Source organism: Daktulosphaira vitifoliae, unplaced genomic scaffold (assembly GCF_025091365.1).
Source record: "Daktulosphaira vitifoliae isolate Bord-2020 unplaced genomic scaffold, ASM2509136v1 Scaffold_4, whole genome shotgun sequence".
Classification (NCBI taxonomy): Eukaryota; Metazoa; Arthropoda; class Insecta; order Hemiptera; family Phylloxeridae; genus Daktulosphaira; species Daktulosphaira vitifoliae.
The window spans coordinates 23,681,397-23,695,181 of record NW_026099575.1 but is presented as its reverse complement, the minus strand read 5'-3'; the positions used below and the strand labels follow the sequence as shown (position 1 = coordinate 23,695,181).

Below are 13,785 nucleotides of genomic sequence, written 5' to 3'. Positions count from 1 at the left end.
TATTATTATATAAATTGATCTCTTTGGAAGATATTTTTGTCATCATATTATTCAGAACTTGCCAATAAAAAACGTAACTTGAATTTTCATTCTTATTATTGTCAGTAGTGTTTAGTATTATTTATTAAGTTTATACGTATGGTAAAAATTTTAAGACGATTTCATTTTTAATATTGATTAAACGCAGCGCCCGGTGGTACTCACACGGTTTCGTTAACGTTCGTTGTTTTATTTTGACTTAAGTTAGGCTATATCGAGGAAAAAGAATAAGCTGAGTGGACTGTATGAATGAATATAGAATGAATTTTCAAAACAATTAAATGTATTATACATGAATCATAAATCTTATATACACCAATGTGGATAGGGTGGACACTTAATACTAATGTCACAATGGCGCTGATATAAACAAATAATAAATTATAAATGTGAGTAAGTCTTAAAAAGAAGACGAACAAGCACTATACTTATCGGCTAATTGAAACGGCTGATAATAATGTTGAAAGGATCAATTGAAGTCCAATGCAAATAGCTGACGAACTTGTACAATATGCTGTAAACTGTACAATGATGTTTCTCAGAAAATATATAAACCTAACGGCGGTATACTGAGCGCAAAAGGGTGCGACAATCGCAAAGGTAATATGACCTTTTACAACAAAACGAATAAAAAACTACTGGCTTGCAAGCACCATAGACCTTATAGCTAATATGCGCTAAGATGGCGGCGACAATGCAGACATAGAGAGAAGACCGACAACAACTCGGTGTAGCACAACGATGGCATAAATAATCACAACACAATTTCTTAACAGCACTTTTGACCGATGTGTATCCAACAGCCATAGTTATCAGTTAGAACTCTCAGGAACGAAAGAGGAATCGGAAGCTGTAAGAATAGTTATAGAGATGAATATTGGAGGAAGATCAAAAAAAAAGATGGAGGGATTTTATTGAATGCAATATGAATACTGTTCATGTATGTGTAAATTAAGTGAGAGATCGTGTCATGTTGTAGTTTGGAATAAGGATGGCCGGACCCAGCTGAGAAGTAGCTGAGATAAAGGCGGGAAAAAAAAGAAGACTTATTATAGTTTTTTTAATGCTAATAATTTTTCTCTTTACAACATTTTCAACATTTCAATAATTTCTAAGAAAATTTGAATCACACTGTATACCTAAATAGAACGAATTTTTTCTTTGGAAAATAAAAGCAAAAATTAATTTAGTATCTTATTCATTTTTGTTCATACTTAAAAAGTATATTTTGATTTTGAGAGAAAATATTTTTAGCAAATTTCAATTATATTTCACTGATTTTTTGAAATAATAGAAGAATTTTTATAAATTTTTAAGAGAATATTGCTTCATATTTGGGCTATTTTATAAGAATATTATTCCGACCCTTATGATAAATGAATACATATACACTATAAAATATTTAAGATTCCAATATATTCTGTGTATATCATACTTCACGGATATATTTATAGAATGTTTAACAAGTAATGAAATGGATTTCTATTATTCTAAATTGTTTGTAGCAACTGACCATCATTGAACGCCTCATATAACAGTGTTTATACTTGGTATTCAAGCGTATAATCACACTAAATGCTATCAGCTCAAGTAGCTGATAACATAAACTAAACTAAAGTAATGCTATCTTCAAATCGTACAATTGTGATTAATGTCTTGTACTACATGTTGCAACTTTATAGGAATTAAAGATGATTTTGTGGTGAAATATGTTTACAAATGTCAGCTCAAGTCATTTCCTAAATTTAATGTATGTACATTGCTGTTATGTGTCATTAATTATGTTTAACTTTTACCATTAATTTTATTCTAAGTTATACTGAAGTATGAATTTTCAAGATTGTTCCGATAGCGACGACAGTAGTGACTTAGACTACAGGCCCCTAGGTAAATATTTTTCTACAGTAAAACCTAAGAATATTTAAAACTAAAAGTGTATCATTGTATCATTAAAAGTGTATAATAATAATTATAAATGCCACTTCAAAATAACATTGAGATTTTATTAAGTAATTAATTTAATGTAGATTTACATAATCATAATAATATATTAAAATTAGGATTAGTCACTTTTTAAAAAACAGAATTAAAATATAATTATTCTAATTTTAAATTATATTTTATTTTAATGAAGAATATTTGTAATTATAATTATTTTTTTTAACTTAAACTATTTTAGGCGGAGAAGAAAACTTATCTGAAGTTGACTCAGATGATTCTATTGATAGTGAAGATATTTCATATAATAAATCAAGTCAGTCAAAAAAACGAACTAAAAAGCATCTATTACCACGGAAAAAAACTAAAATAAAGTATTTATGATATCTACTCAAATTAATTGTTTTTATTTTATGTTTATAAATTATATATAAAAATTACTCAGTCTATTAAGACTTTTTGGATATTATAAGATTTCTTTCATAAAAGATGAAAATATATGTTAAGTAGATTAAAAAAAAAATTGTATCAATTTTTTTATCTAGGTTCATTAAAAAAATTTAAAATTTAAAAAAAATGCTAAATCTTAATTCCCCATTCTAGAAAATATTTATTAGTAAATATTAGAAGGTATGTATGATGGCACTTGTACCAGGGTAAAAAGTGTAGGAGGAGTAACAGAAGGTTTTTAGGTAAGAGTAGAAGTGCACCAATGTTCTGCTTTAAGCCCCTACTTATTCTCTATAGTGATGGATGAAATTACTTGAGAAATACGAGGAGAGGTGCCATGGTGCTTGTTGTTTGCTGACGATATAGTGTTAATAGGAGAAAATTAAAGAAAGGCTGGAAGTGTGGAGATCAGTTCTTGAAGATAAGGGTTTAAGAATAAGTAGAAGTAAAACAGAGTATATAGAGTACGAGTTTGACAAAAAAGAATACGAGGTAGGTGAAATGAGGAGATCAGTGACAATTTAGACGAGGACGTGATTGGAGAGGTGGAAAGTTTCAAGTATTTAGGATCATTTGTGCAAAAGAGCGTTAGTATTGACAAAGATGTAAGACACATAATTAAGTGCAAGTTGGTGAAGTGGAGAGATGCGTCTGATGTGTTATGTGTTAAGAGGGAATCCTCTTAAATTGCGCTAATAGTATAGTTTTTTTATTCGAAAAGTAAATATTTACAAAGTCAACATTTTCACATAAATTAAACAATTGCCAATATAGAAGAAAATGCTCTAATAGAATTTGCAGTGTTTTTCTCGTATTCAATATTATTACTTAGGCACAGACAGGGAGGAGTAACAGAAGGTTATAGAGTAAGAATAGGAGTGCACCAAGGAGGTAAGCTGAAAGGTAAATTCTATAAAACTGTAGTGAGACCAACTATAATGTATGGTTCAGAGTGTTGGGTAGTTGACAAAAAAGTAGAGCAGAGAATGAGTGTAACAGATATGAGAATGCTTAGATGGATGAGTGGAGTGACTAGAGAAGATAGGATAAGAAACGAGCATATAAGAGTGAGAATAGGTGTAGTGTCAATCGTGGATAAGATGAGAGAAAATAGACTTAGATGGTTTGGTCATGTTATGAGGAGAGAAGAATTGGAAGCTGTAAGAACAGTTATAGAAATGAATGTTGAAGGAAGAAGAGGTAGAGGAAGACCAAAAAAGAGATGGAGGGATGCTATTGAATGTGATATGAAGACAGCTGATATGAGTGTAGATGATGTGGGAAATCGTGTCAAGAGGAAGTTTAGGATAAGGATGGCCGACCGCAAGTAGTTGGGATTAAGACAAGGAAGAAGAAGAAGAAATATGATTTTTAAAATTTTTGGAAGTCTTGACTCATCAAGCTCTCCTTTATTTGTGCCATTAATCTAAAACCATTTAAATTATTTCATAATATGTAGACAATTATTTTGTAGGATAAAAAAATTTTTACTTAATAAATTAGTAAAACCTATTGTATTTACTTTTATTCTAGCAAATTACTAATATCTTTGTATTAATACTTAAAAAATGCTTTATTAAAAAATTAAACTTGTGTCCTTGAAATTTTAATAGTGCCCCTTTATATAAGAGATAGTGTTTTTTATTTTTAATTTAACAATTATTTTAGAGGCATTGAAAATTTTGATGAGAAAAACCTAACTGATAATATAGTATCTACAACAAAATCTGAAGAAGAAAAAAAACGTTTAGAAGCATTGTGGGAAGGTACTCTATTTGTAGTTAATATATTTTTAATGATATTTGTATTAATATATATTGTACCCATAGCACAGAACAACTAGAAAGGTAACTCGAAGATTGGCTAAAAATAGTCCACAATATCTTAATACTAACAGTATTGTCAGAAAATAGATATTGAACATATTTTAAAGTTTCATTTGGTTTGTAGATACATGGTCAATTTGAAATTAACATAGATAATGTTAATTTAAATTATTTTTCTTTCTGCTTGTTCGGTGCCCTTAGACGGACATTGAGAGGACTTATTAAATTTAACTCTCATAGTAAAAAAATAAAACAATATATATATATAGTTTATACAATATAGCTCATATTATACTTTTTTTCAGTTAAAATTAAATAAGTTATTTCTTTTAATTATAGATTTTCAACGTCCTGCTCCAAAAAAATCATCAATAAATAACTCAAGCAAAAATGAAGTTAAATATTTACCAAAAGAACCTATTAAAAATGTAAAAAAATCTAATTTATCTCTTAAAAGAGATTTTGAAGAAATGTTTGATAATACAGAAACATCTAAAAGGTAATGTTAAAATATCTTTGTAATAACTTAAATAAAATAAGTGTATATTTGTAAAATACAAATAATTATCAATTATTTCATATTATAAGCTGATTGACTGTACATATTATTATTAATTGAATTTTTGGTTATTTATTTAATTTCCCTTTTAATATCTTATTGAAGAGTATAAATCAAAACTTTTAATAAAAATTTGAAATTTAAGAAAATTAAATTTTTTTACATCAATTAAATGATATTTTCCTGTGACAATTATCAATATTATGTCGTATAGCTTTTAAATGAGATATGATTTAAAAGAAATTGTTCAAATGGATTTAGCACTTATATTTTCAACTGTTTTTTTTTTTAATTTATTAAGATTTTAGTTTTGCAAATATTATACCTTGACTATTATAAAATATAAGTACTAAATAAATTTATTCAAATAATAATATTTACGTACTGGAGAAATGATATAATAGAATGAATAATTATGATAGATTGTCATTTTACAATGATTATTGGAGAGAGTATGAATTTTATGAAGAGATAAAAAATTGGTTAACACAGTTTTATTTAGAGAATGAAGGACAGTTTAAGGCATAATGTGAAGAGTACAATAGGAAGAATTAAGATATAAAAAAATAACATGGGCGGTAGCAAATTATGATCAAATCGAAAACGATAATTATAGCTACAAAATTTCTATTAAGATTCATGTAGTGAAACCAGAGATGAAAGAGTATGAGAGATATTTTTTTGTACCATTTGGTGTAGGTTGAAGTTAAGATAGACCATTTACAATGCAAAGCACTTAGAATTAGTTTAAAAAAAGAGCACAAGAAAGTCTTAGGATAAGATAAGGAATAGAGTTAATTGATGGTAGTAAAAAATTAGAAAAGGAACTGATTGTCAATTATTAATATTATTAAATATTATATATATATAATATTTGTTTTAGAAATGAATCAAATAATGATGTTCAACCTAATGAACAATGTTCAACAAAAATTCCATCATATCCTGTTGTAAAAAAAAATCCAAGTGGTCTAACAAATGTGTTAAGTCAACTAGAAAAAAAAAATAAATTGACCGTATTAGAAAAATCTAAACAAGATTGGGATGATTACAAGAAGGAAGAAGGTATTGTCGAGGAGTTAGTAACTTTTAATAAAGGAAAAGATGGGTAAGTAGCTTTATTTTTTTATGGTTTTTTGGAAATCCTTAAATACTATTAATTTTACAGTTACTTAGAAAAACGAGACTTTTTAGAACGAACAGATTTGCGACAATTTGAATTGGAAAAAGCAATGAGATCTGCCAACAGATTACAAAGACATTAACACTACTTTTTGATTTCTTCTATTATCATTATTTTCTGGACTAATTAATATTTATATTAGGCTTTTTTATTTATATTTTTAAATTTAATTGATTTTACTTGAATGTACCATTTATCTAAATGTAACTTAAAAAATAATCTAATAAAAAGTTTTGACATTTCTTCTTTGTTTAATATAACACAATTTATGTTAATTTGAATTAAATATATCAAATATTAGTTTTAAAATAGAGAAAGCTATGTCAAAATCGTACTATATTTCTTTATCACTATTTCATCACCCATTTCCATACAAATAAAAAAATTTTTAGTAATTTAATTTGATTATCACTTTTATAAATACTATACAAATGTTTGTATATCTAGGCTATCTTGTTCAAAAGTAATTTTTGGTATCAAACTTTAAAAAAAAATTAGATGCATTAACTGGCAAAAAGTCATTCACAAATTTTAAAATATAGCAATAGATTAAGTGATTTATAAGATTTTTTTTAAATCTTTTTAGAAAATAAAATTTATCTTTAATATTAACATATAGGTAATAAAATTGTTTCTTTATCTGTGAAGGAACTACTATTAAAATGAATGACCAAAACTATAAAAACTGAGCTAAAAATTGTATCATAATTTCAAAAAAGGGTGTATTGATGTACAACTTTTATATTACACGTTTTGTTAAAACACTACAACATGCATCACTATTCTTATAAATTCGAACAACAAAAAAAAATCTTTAATTCTATAATCTACATTGCTTTATATTTCAGTACCGCACAGAGTACATCCACTCGGTACGCTCCTTGATGTGGTCCTGTCTATAATTTTTATGAGTGATATCTTACATGTAAATGTCACATTAAATATTACACTTTTAAATTCATAAATTTTGATATGGGAAAACATTCAGAAAAGAAGATTATTATGTGATATATTTTGTAGTTGAATAGTAAAGTTACAGGTAATCAGGTTCTGATAAATGTTCACAGAATATCATTAATGTTATTTATGTTACTCCTTAATGTATACTTTGGAGTTATAAAATTAGTGTAAATATGAGGGGAATAGTTGTCATATACTCATAGTAATAATAATTATATTGCGAAAATAAAATTTTTTTACTTGAAGAGGAAAGTGAAATTTTTTTGTATGTATAGACTTCCCCAAGACAAAATTCAAATGACACTACTATGTTCTAACCCCTTCCTCCAAAAATAGTCCACTATTCAAAGTAGTATCATGATGTCATTAACATCAACATTAAGTCCTTAGCACTTCTCATTTTAAAATTTTACATACCAATGATAGCATTAATATGTAGTATAAATAAAATTCTTCTTGGGGTGAAATTCCAATTCAAAAAAATAATCATCATAAAAAAAAATATTAATGAGCAAAAATAGGTAATTTAAAATTTACACTATAAGACTGACACATTTGGACAAGTCTGAATATGTTTATTTAAATATCTTAAACATACGAATTGTTTTTAAACAAAAACAGTCTATTTTTTTATGAAACAATAAATATTAGTATATGATACATGTAAATTGTACGAATATCCCACAACAATTTATAATAAATTATAAAACTAAATAATTAATATTTTTCTGTTATTATTTTAGCAAACCAATTATTAAAATTTAATCTAGTAATGAATTGATTGAATTTTGGCGCAGTGCTTATGTTAACATTTCTAATACTATTAAGTAAAGTAGTTAATTTATTTGGATTTTTGCTAAAAAGTAAATTCAAATCATTAATACAAATTTTGTACTGTGGATTTAAAATTGCTGTAATATCAGTCATGCACCTATAATAGTTTTCACACATATCAAGAATTTGGTTGAATGCCATGTATACATCTTCCATAAATAAAAATGAATCTTTCATAATATTAGTTTGAAATTTATCATGAATGAACTTAATCGTTTGAAAATCTTGAGAATCAGATAATTTTTCCAACAAAATAAAGTATTCATCTTCTATAACATCAAGTTGTAAGTAACTATACAGAGTATCAATAAGGAATGTTAAATTTGTAGTAAGATGATCAATTTTTCCATTGATTTTATCATCTTTAGATTTTTTTTCAATCCATATTTTATGTAAATTTGTTTGTACTTGTTTAATACGAGATAAAAAAGTAAATAACTTAGAATAATTTTTTATAACATAATCTGTAAATATGAACTGCAGAGGCCACTTTGTTTCAATTGACATTTTAATTTTTGTCCATTTCACATCATCAGATTCAGTGTTCTCTATAGAACTAAATCGAAACATTTTCCAAATTGTTTTAGAAATTTTTAAATTTTCTCCTGTATCTACAAAAGCTAATTGTATAGATTTAATACTATGATCACATCTTAAAGAAAGGCTTCCAAGTTTATTTAAAAAATTTCTATAAAATTCTCCATTTCCAAGCAAATAAAAATCTCTAAATAACTTTAAATGATTGTAAATAGTATTTTCATGAAGTGCAACTTTCATCATGAATTCATCAACTACAAAATAAAACTTTTCAATTACTTCAGTAAATTCAGTTTTAGTGAACAAAGGTAGATTTTCTAAATCAAGTAAATTACAAAAAAGTAAATTTTTTTTTGATCCATAAAGTTCATGAGCAGTACTTTTATATTGTATGGTAGAAAATTGTCTTTGTGTAAATTGTAAACTATTAATTACTTCACCCATACAAATTATTTTGTTAGCAACTGATAAGGACACAAAAGAAGGCATTAATTTTGGTACTAAAAAAAACTTCTTAAATTTCATTGTTTTTCCAATACATTCTTCAGCTATAAAAAATTCTTTCAATGGATCAAAAATCACTCCATGAGATAAAATAGTTTTCAACTGCATAATTAACACCTGAAAAAATGATTAAATATGCTTAATTTAAAATTAAAAATTTATACTAACATTAAATGAAATATGATATAAGTGATACATTTTTAAACAGAGAAATTAATAAATAAATGAAAGCTATTTACCAAAAATTAAGTATTTAAAATTTATCATTATTAACTAAGAAAAAATATTTTTCAAAGAATAAAATTTTATATTTTTTATAATATAACAAACTAAAATTAAATTAAATTTTTTACAAAATTAATAGTATATTTAGTAAAAATTCTAATGCTTTTATATTAAAAAGAAATTTGTAAACATTTATATAATATTATACCTGTAAACACTTCTTGAATATTAATGTAAGCTGTAATCTATCATCAACAAATTTTGAATTAACTACATCATACATAAGATTTAATATTTCTCCGCCATGTAATTGTGATAAAGTAATTTTTTCTACAAGATCATTCAAAGTAATTAATAAAGGTTTATGCTTTTCAACTTTTCTGAGAATTTCAAATAATATGCATTTGTTATTCTTATTATTAGTAAAATCTTTCTGAATTTCATTAATGCATTTACGATAATCGTGAGTAGCTTCAAAAATTCCATTTTTAAATGCTTTAATATACAATCCCTGTTTTTCTTGACATGCTATATTGTATGTATTATTTAAACTATTGTTAGATGCAACAAATTTACTCAGAACTTTATAATTTTCAGCCAATGAATTGAATCTTGATAATAGCTTACGGTCTTCAACATTGATTATATTACATTCAGCATCCCAAATAGTACAATGACTGTCTCCAGCATTTTTAAGAATATTAGAATCATAACCAAGAAGATGATATAAAATTTCAGGAATCAAATCTTCTTTCCCTTTTTTCTTGTTATGCATTTCAGTTTCCAGTGACTGGAACACTCATTGAAGGACGAAGACAAATGCAATGTCTTAAATATGTTATCCAAATTAGAAAAAGCTATTATTTTGTAATTGTTTAAAACTTATACTAAGAATACTTTCCAATAAAAGTTTTTTATCATTTAAATCATAATTTATGATTCATATAAAATATACGTAAGAACTACCGAACAACAATTTGATTGTTTTACTATCAAAATAATTTTGGCGGGATATGGCGGAACCATTGATTAAAAACAAATAGATTGACATATGAAAATATTAAAAACCATTTTTTTGGTTTAAATTTCTTTCATAGATATTGTCGTTTGTAGCGTCACGCATTATATAAAAAGTTTCATATATCTGTGGTTAAATTTTCTATGGTTAATCATTAATAAGTATAAATGAACATACTAAATATTTATCAAACTTTATACATTGATAAATATTACTTGGTAAGTAATTACCATGTATATATCTAAAGAAGAAGATACAATCAGAATAGGTTTAAAAAATAAATGTTTACTCAATTGAAAGTACGTCATTGATATATTAATATCCGAGTAAATAGAAAAAAATTATAGATTTTATACTAGAAATTATAAAAATGAATAACATCTATTAAAAAGTTGTATCTTAAGACTAAAGAGTTTTAGTTTTTAAAAATTCACGTTTTTTAATACTATCTGATAATTATTTTTACAAAATATACAAATATCTATTTCATTAATATGTTAATTCAAAGCAATAATTCTAGTTGTATAATAAAAGTAGCTGTGGTGATAATTTTATTACAAGTAAATCGTGGTAATTCACTAAACACTGGATACAAGAAAAATCAACTAATGTCTGTCGAAAATGTTCAGCTTTTAAAGTGTTCTTATTTATCATTTGCTTTGAACTATATGCATTTAGCTAGATTAGAAATATATCATCCGGATTTTGAATTAAATCGTGCATTTAACCAAGAAAAAACAAAAATTGTTTTTCATAAAATTATGAGTACGTTGCTTGATTTCAAAGGTATTGAAATAGGTTCTCTGTGGTTAATAAACATTTATTTAGTTATTGTTAATTATCATTTAAATCAAAATGATCAAAAAGAATCAAAATCAATTGAACATCTAAACACTTATCTTAAAGATACTCATGATTATGTCACAGAAACATTAAAATCTGAGGCTTCAGTTATGAAATGTTATACAAAAAGTAACAAATTCCTCATACATCAAGAGAAATTAAAACAATTAGAATATCGGTCATTAAATGAAATACGTAGTTTCATGTCCAGACAAACAAAAATCATGAATGAATTTATTTTGGAGAATATTGAATTATCTACTACACACTACCTGAAGTTTACAAAAAAAAATATTCTAATTAAAGATATCGGAAGGAACGTTCATAAAATAATTCGTATTATGAATATGTACAACGTACAAGTTAATTGGAATGCAACCGATATAAGTACTATGCAGCAATTGCAGGAAAATTATGAAAATGCACATAATATTGATTGGAGGAAAAACAAACTGAAAGGTATTCAAATGTACTACAATTCATTGTTTAACATTTTCAAAGTTATTATGTTGAGACTAACATGGAAACATTTTTTATACGTTGAAAAACAAAAAAAAATCAGTACTAAGAAATATTTGATTCGAAAATGGCCAAAATTACTTAATGAATTTGTAAAGTTCTTTGATTTAAAACATGATGATTTTGTTTATAAGATAAAAATTATAATTGAAACCCAGAATGATATTGATGATTATCTCCTTAAATCTTATTTAAATACCTTATGTTTGGATTTAGGGTGCAATGCGTTAGGAAAAATGGTATTAAACGGCGAAGAATTGTACTCAACAAAGGAAAAACCCGTTCACGATGAAACAAAGTTGGCAACTGTTAAATGTTATAGTTTAGGAAATGCTGAAATGTTTATATTTCATTTAAAAGCTTTATTTGAAAATAAAGAATTTGATGCTATCAAGTCATTTATTGATTATGCGGAAAGTAATCAATTGTTTTTACAAATGGAGAAAAAAATTGAATATTTATTTTCATTATTAGACACTTAATTATTTAAAGTTATTGAACTGTTTATTTAATTAATTAAAATATTTCAAAATGTAATTCAATATTCATTTAATATTACTATAATTGGTTTAATATTAATTTTTTTAAAATAAGAATGTAACAAAAATTGATATTTTTTAGCGTATTAATGTTAAATCACTACTTTAAAAAGTGTATTTTTTTTATAAATAATACATTCATAAAACAGATTATTAAGATGCTATATTTACAATAAAGCCCTGATCGCCTGACGATAACAGCAACTCTCATGAAAGATGTCTCAGTGCAAACTCTATGATGGTAGCTATCGCACTCACACACACGGTCCATACAGCCGTATGACTGTATGTGTAAAACCATGCTCGTATAATCATTCTATTATGTGTGTATAACTGATTATATGCGGTAGTAGTAGTATTTATAAGACTTACATACTATTGTGCTATCACACTGTTGCCTTGTTTGTAAAATTGTTTAACATTTTCACGTGACACTTAAATATTAAACTAGTTTCAATTTAATTAGTTTTTTGATAACCTTTATAATAGTAAATTGTAGCTCATCTCCAAAAATATCCGATTTTTTCAGAAAATATATTTTTTAAAATTTTGAATACGAATTGTCTGTATAATTAAGTACAAATATGAGTATTATATTTTATTTTCGGAGACATTTTATGTAGAATAAACATTGTACCATTGCCCTTAAAAAATGTGTTGATAAAATTGTTCCTTTTGCAAATTTAAAAAAGGATTTAAGTGATTGGGCTTTCAAAAAAGGATCTTTCTTAGAAACTAATTCTTATTTATAATCATATTTTATAAGCAATAGTGTTTTTACAGATGAATTTCTGGAGGTGTGCCCTACCTTCAACTATTATCATGTTCAATGGTATTAAAGGGGTATATGGTGTATACCTAATAACGATTTATTTAATTAACTTGTACTCTAGAAAAATAATACTTATGTATTATTTATATTGAAGGGTAAATCAGTGTACACCCTAAAATAAAATAAAAAGTTTATTGCAAAAACACTATTGATCATAATAAAAAAATATAGCTTTTAATTAATTTTCATTAAAACTATTTTGACGATGAGAAATGTTCAGGCTATGCTTAAAAAAATACTGAATTAAAGCTCAATTAATAAGCGCTTAGATTATATTAAATTACACTATACTTGATAATGTAATCTGTGATATCACGCATGCAATATGATTCACTAATTTAACAACAGTGCAGCCCTGACAATGTCTTTCTAACTGTTATCATTTATATAGCTATGCATGGTATAGTAAGGTAAGGTAAGTCTTTAAGAAAAGTTTGCTATTAAATTAGCGTTTAAAACAAATTTAATAACGAACTTATAGCTTCGATGCGAAGCTGAGAAGGTATTTTTTTAATATGATGTGTTATTTTACGTCAAAAGATCACAAATTGTATCTAGTCGAAGACATTACCCTCAAAAATTGAAAAGAATTACTTCATACCCCGTAAATGGGTGAAATCCCCCAAAATATTACAATTTTAAAAATCGGTAATTTTCGACATATTTCAATTTTTTTTTTTTAAACTGTCATAACTTTTTTAAAAATGAACAAATTAATATAATTTTTTTTTTTTTAGATAACTTAGATATTCCACTATCATTTGATATATTTTTGTGAACATTTGCCCTTTACCTGCCCATAGGGAGGGTTTCAATAAGGCAACTTTTTCATAAAAAATTAACTTTTCCAGCTTAACTTTTGAAAATGTTCCGGATAGACTTTTAAATACATCTTAAATGAAAGCTTATGGAATATACTTTATTCTGAAAAAAAATTTGACCTTTGGACTTGTCTTCGTGGTGAAAACGGACATCAAAG

The 13,785-nt window shown here is 25.6% G+C and overlaps 3 protein-coding genes across 4 annotated transcripts; 2 read left to right on the top strand and 1 right to left on the bottom strand.

Moving 5' to 3' along the window:
- Positions 1-1,641: 1,641 nt before the first annotated feature.
- LOC126903958 (craniofacial development protein 1) lies at positions 1,642-6,237 on the top strand. 2 transcript variants are annotated; one of them, XM_050682548.1, is made up of 7 exons: positions 1,642-1,789; positions 1,854-1,926; positions 2,219-2,351; positions 4,096-4,193; positions 4,593-4,752; positions 5,696-5,920; positions 5,981-6,237. In XM_050682548.1, exons 2-7 carry the CDS (start codon positions 1,866-1,868, stop codon positions 6,075-6,077), a joined length of 774 nt encoding a protein of 257 aa, XP_050538505.1. In that variant the 5' UTR covers positions 1,642-1,789; positions 1,854-1,865; the 3' UTR covers positions 6,078-6,237. The 2 variants fall into 2 exon arrangements, with proteins under 2 accessions (XP_050538505.1, XP_050538504.1); XM_050682547.1 differs by having other exon boundaries at positions 1,664-1,926.
- Positions 6,238-7,513: 1,276 nt separating this feature from the next.
- Positions 7,514-10,206, bottom strand: LOC126903956 (gamma-tubulin complex component 4). Its single transcript, XM_050682545.1, has 2 exons — positions 9,264-10,206; positions 7,514-8,947 (listed from the first exon to the last, which is right to left on the bottom strand). Exons 1-2 carry the CDS (start codon positions 9,828-9,830, stop codon positions 7,673-7,675), a joined length of 1,842 nt encoding a protein of 613 aa, XP_050538502.1. The 5' UTR covers positions 9,831-10,206; the 3' UTR covers positions 7,514-7,672.
- Positions 10,207-10,413: 207 nt separating this feature from the next.
- Positions 10,414-12,127, top strand: LOC126903957 (uncharacterized). Its single transcript, XM_050682546.1, has 2 exons — positions 10,414-11,375; positions 11,652-12,127. The coding sequence occupies exons 1-2, from the start codon at positions 10,568-10,570 to the stop codon at positions 11,915-11,917; spliced, it is 1,074 nt and encodes a 357-aa protein (XP_050538503.1). The 5' UTR covers positions 10,414-10,567; the 3' UTR covers positions 11,918-12,127.
- Positions 12,128-13,785: the final 1,658 nt, after the last annotated feature.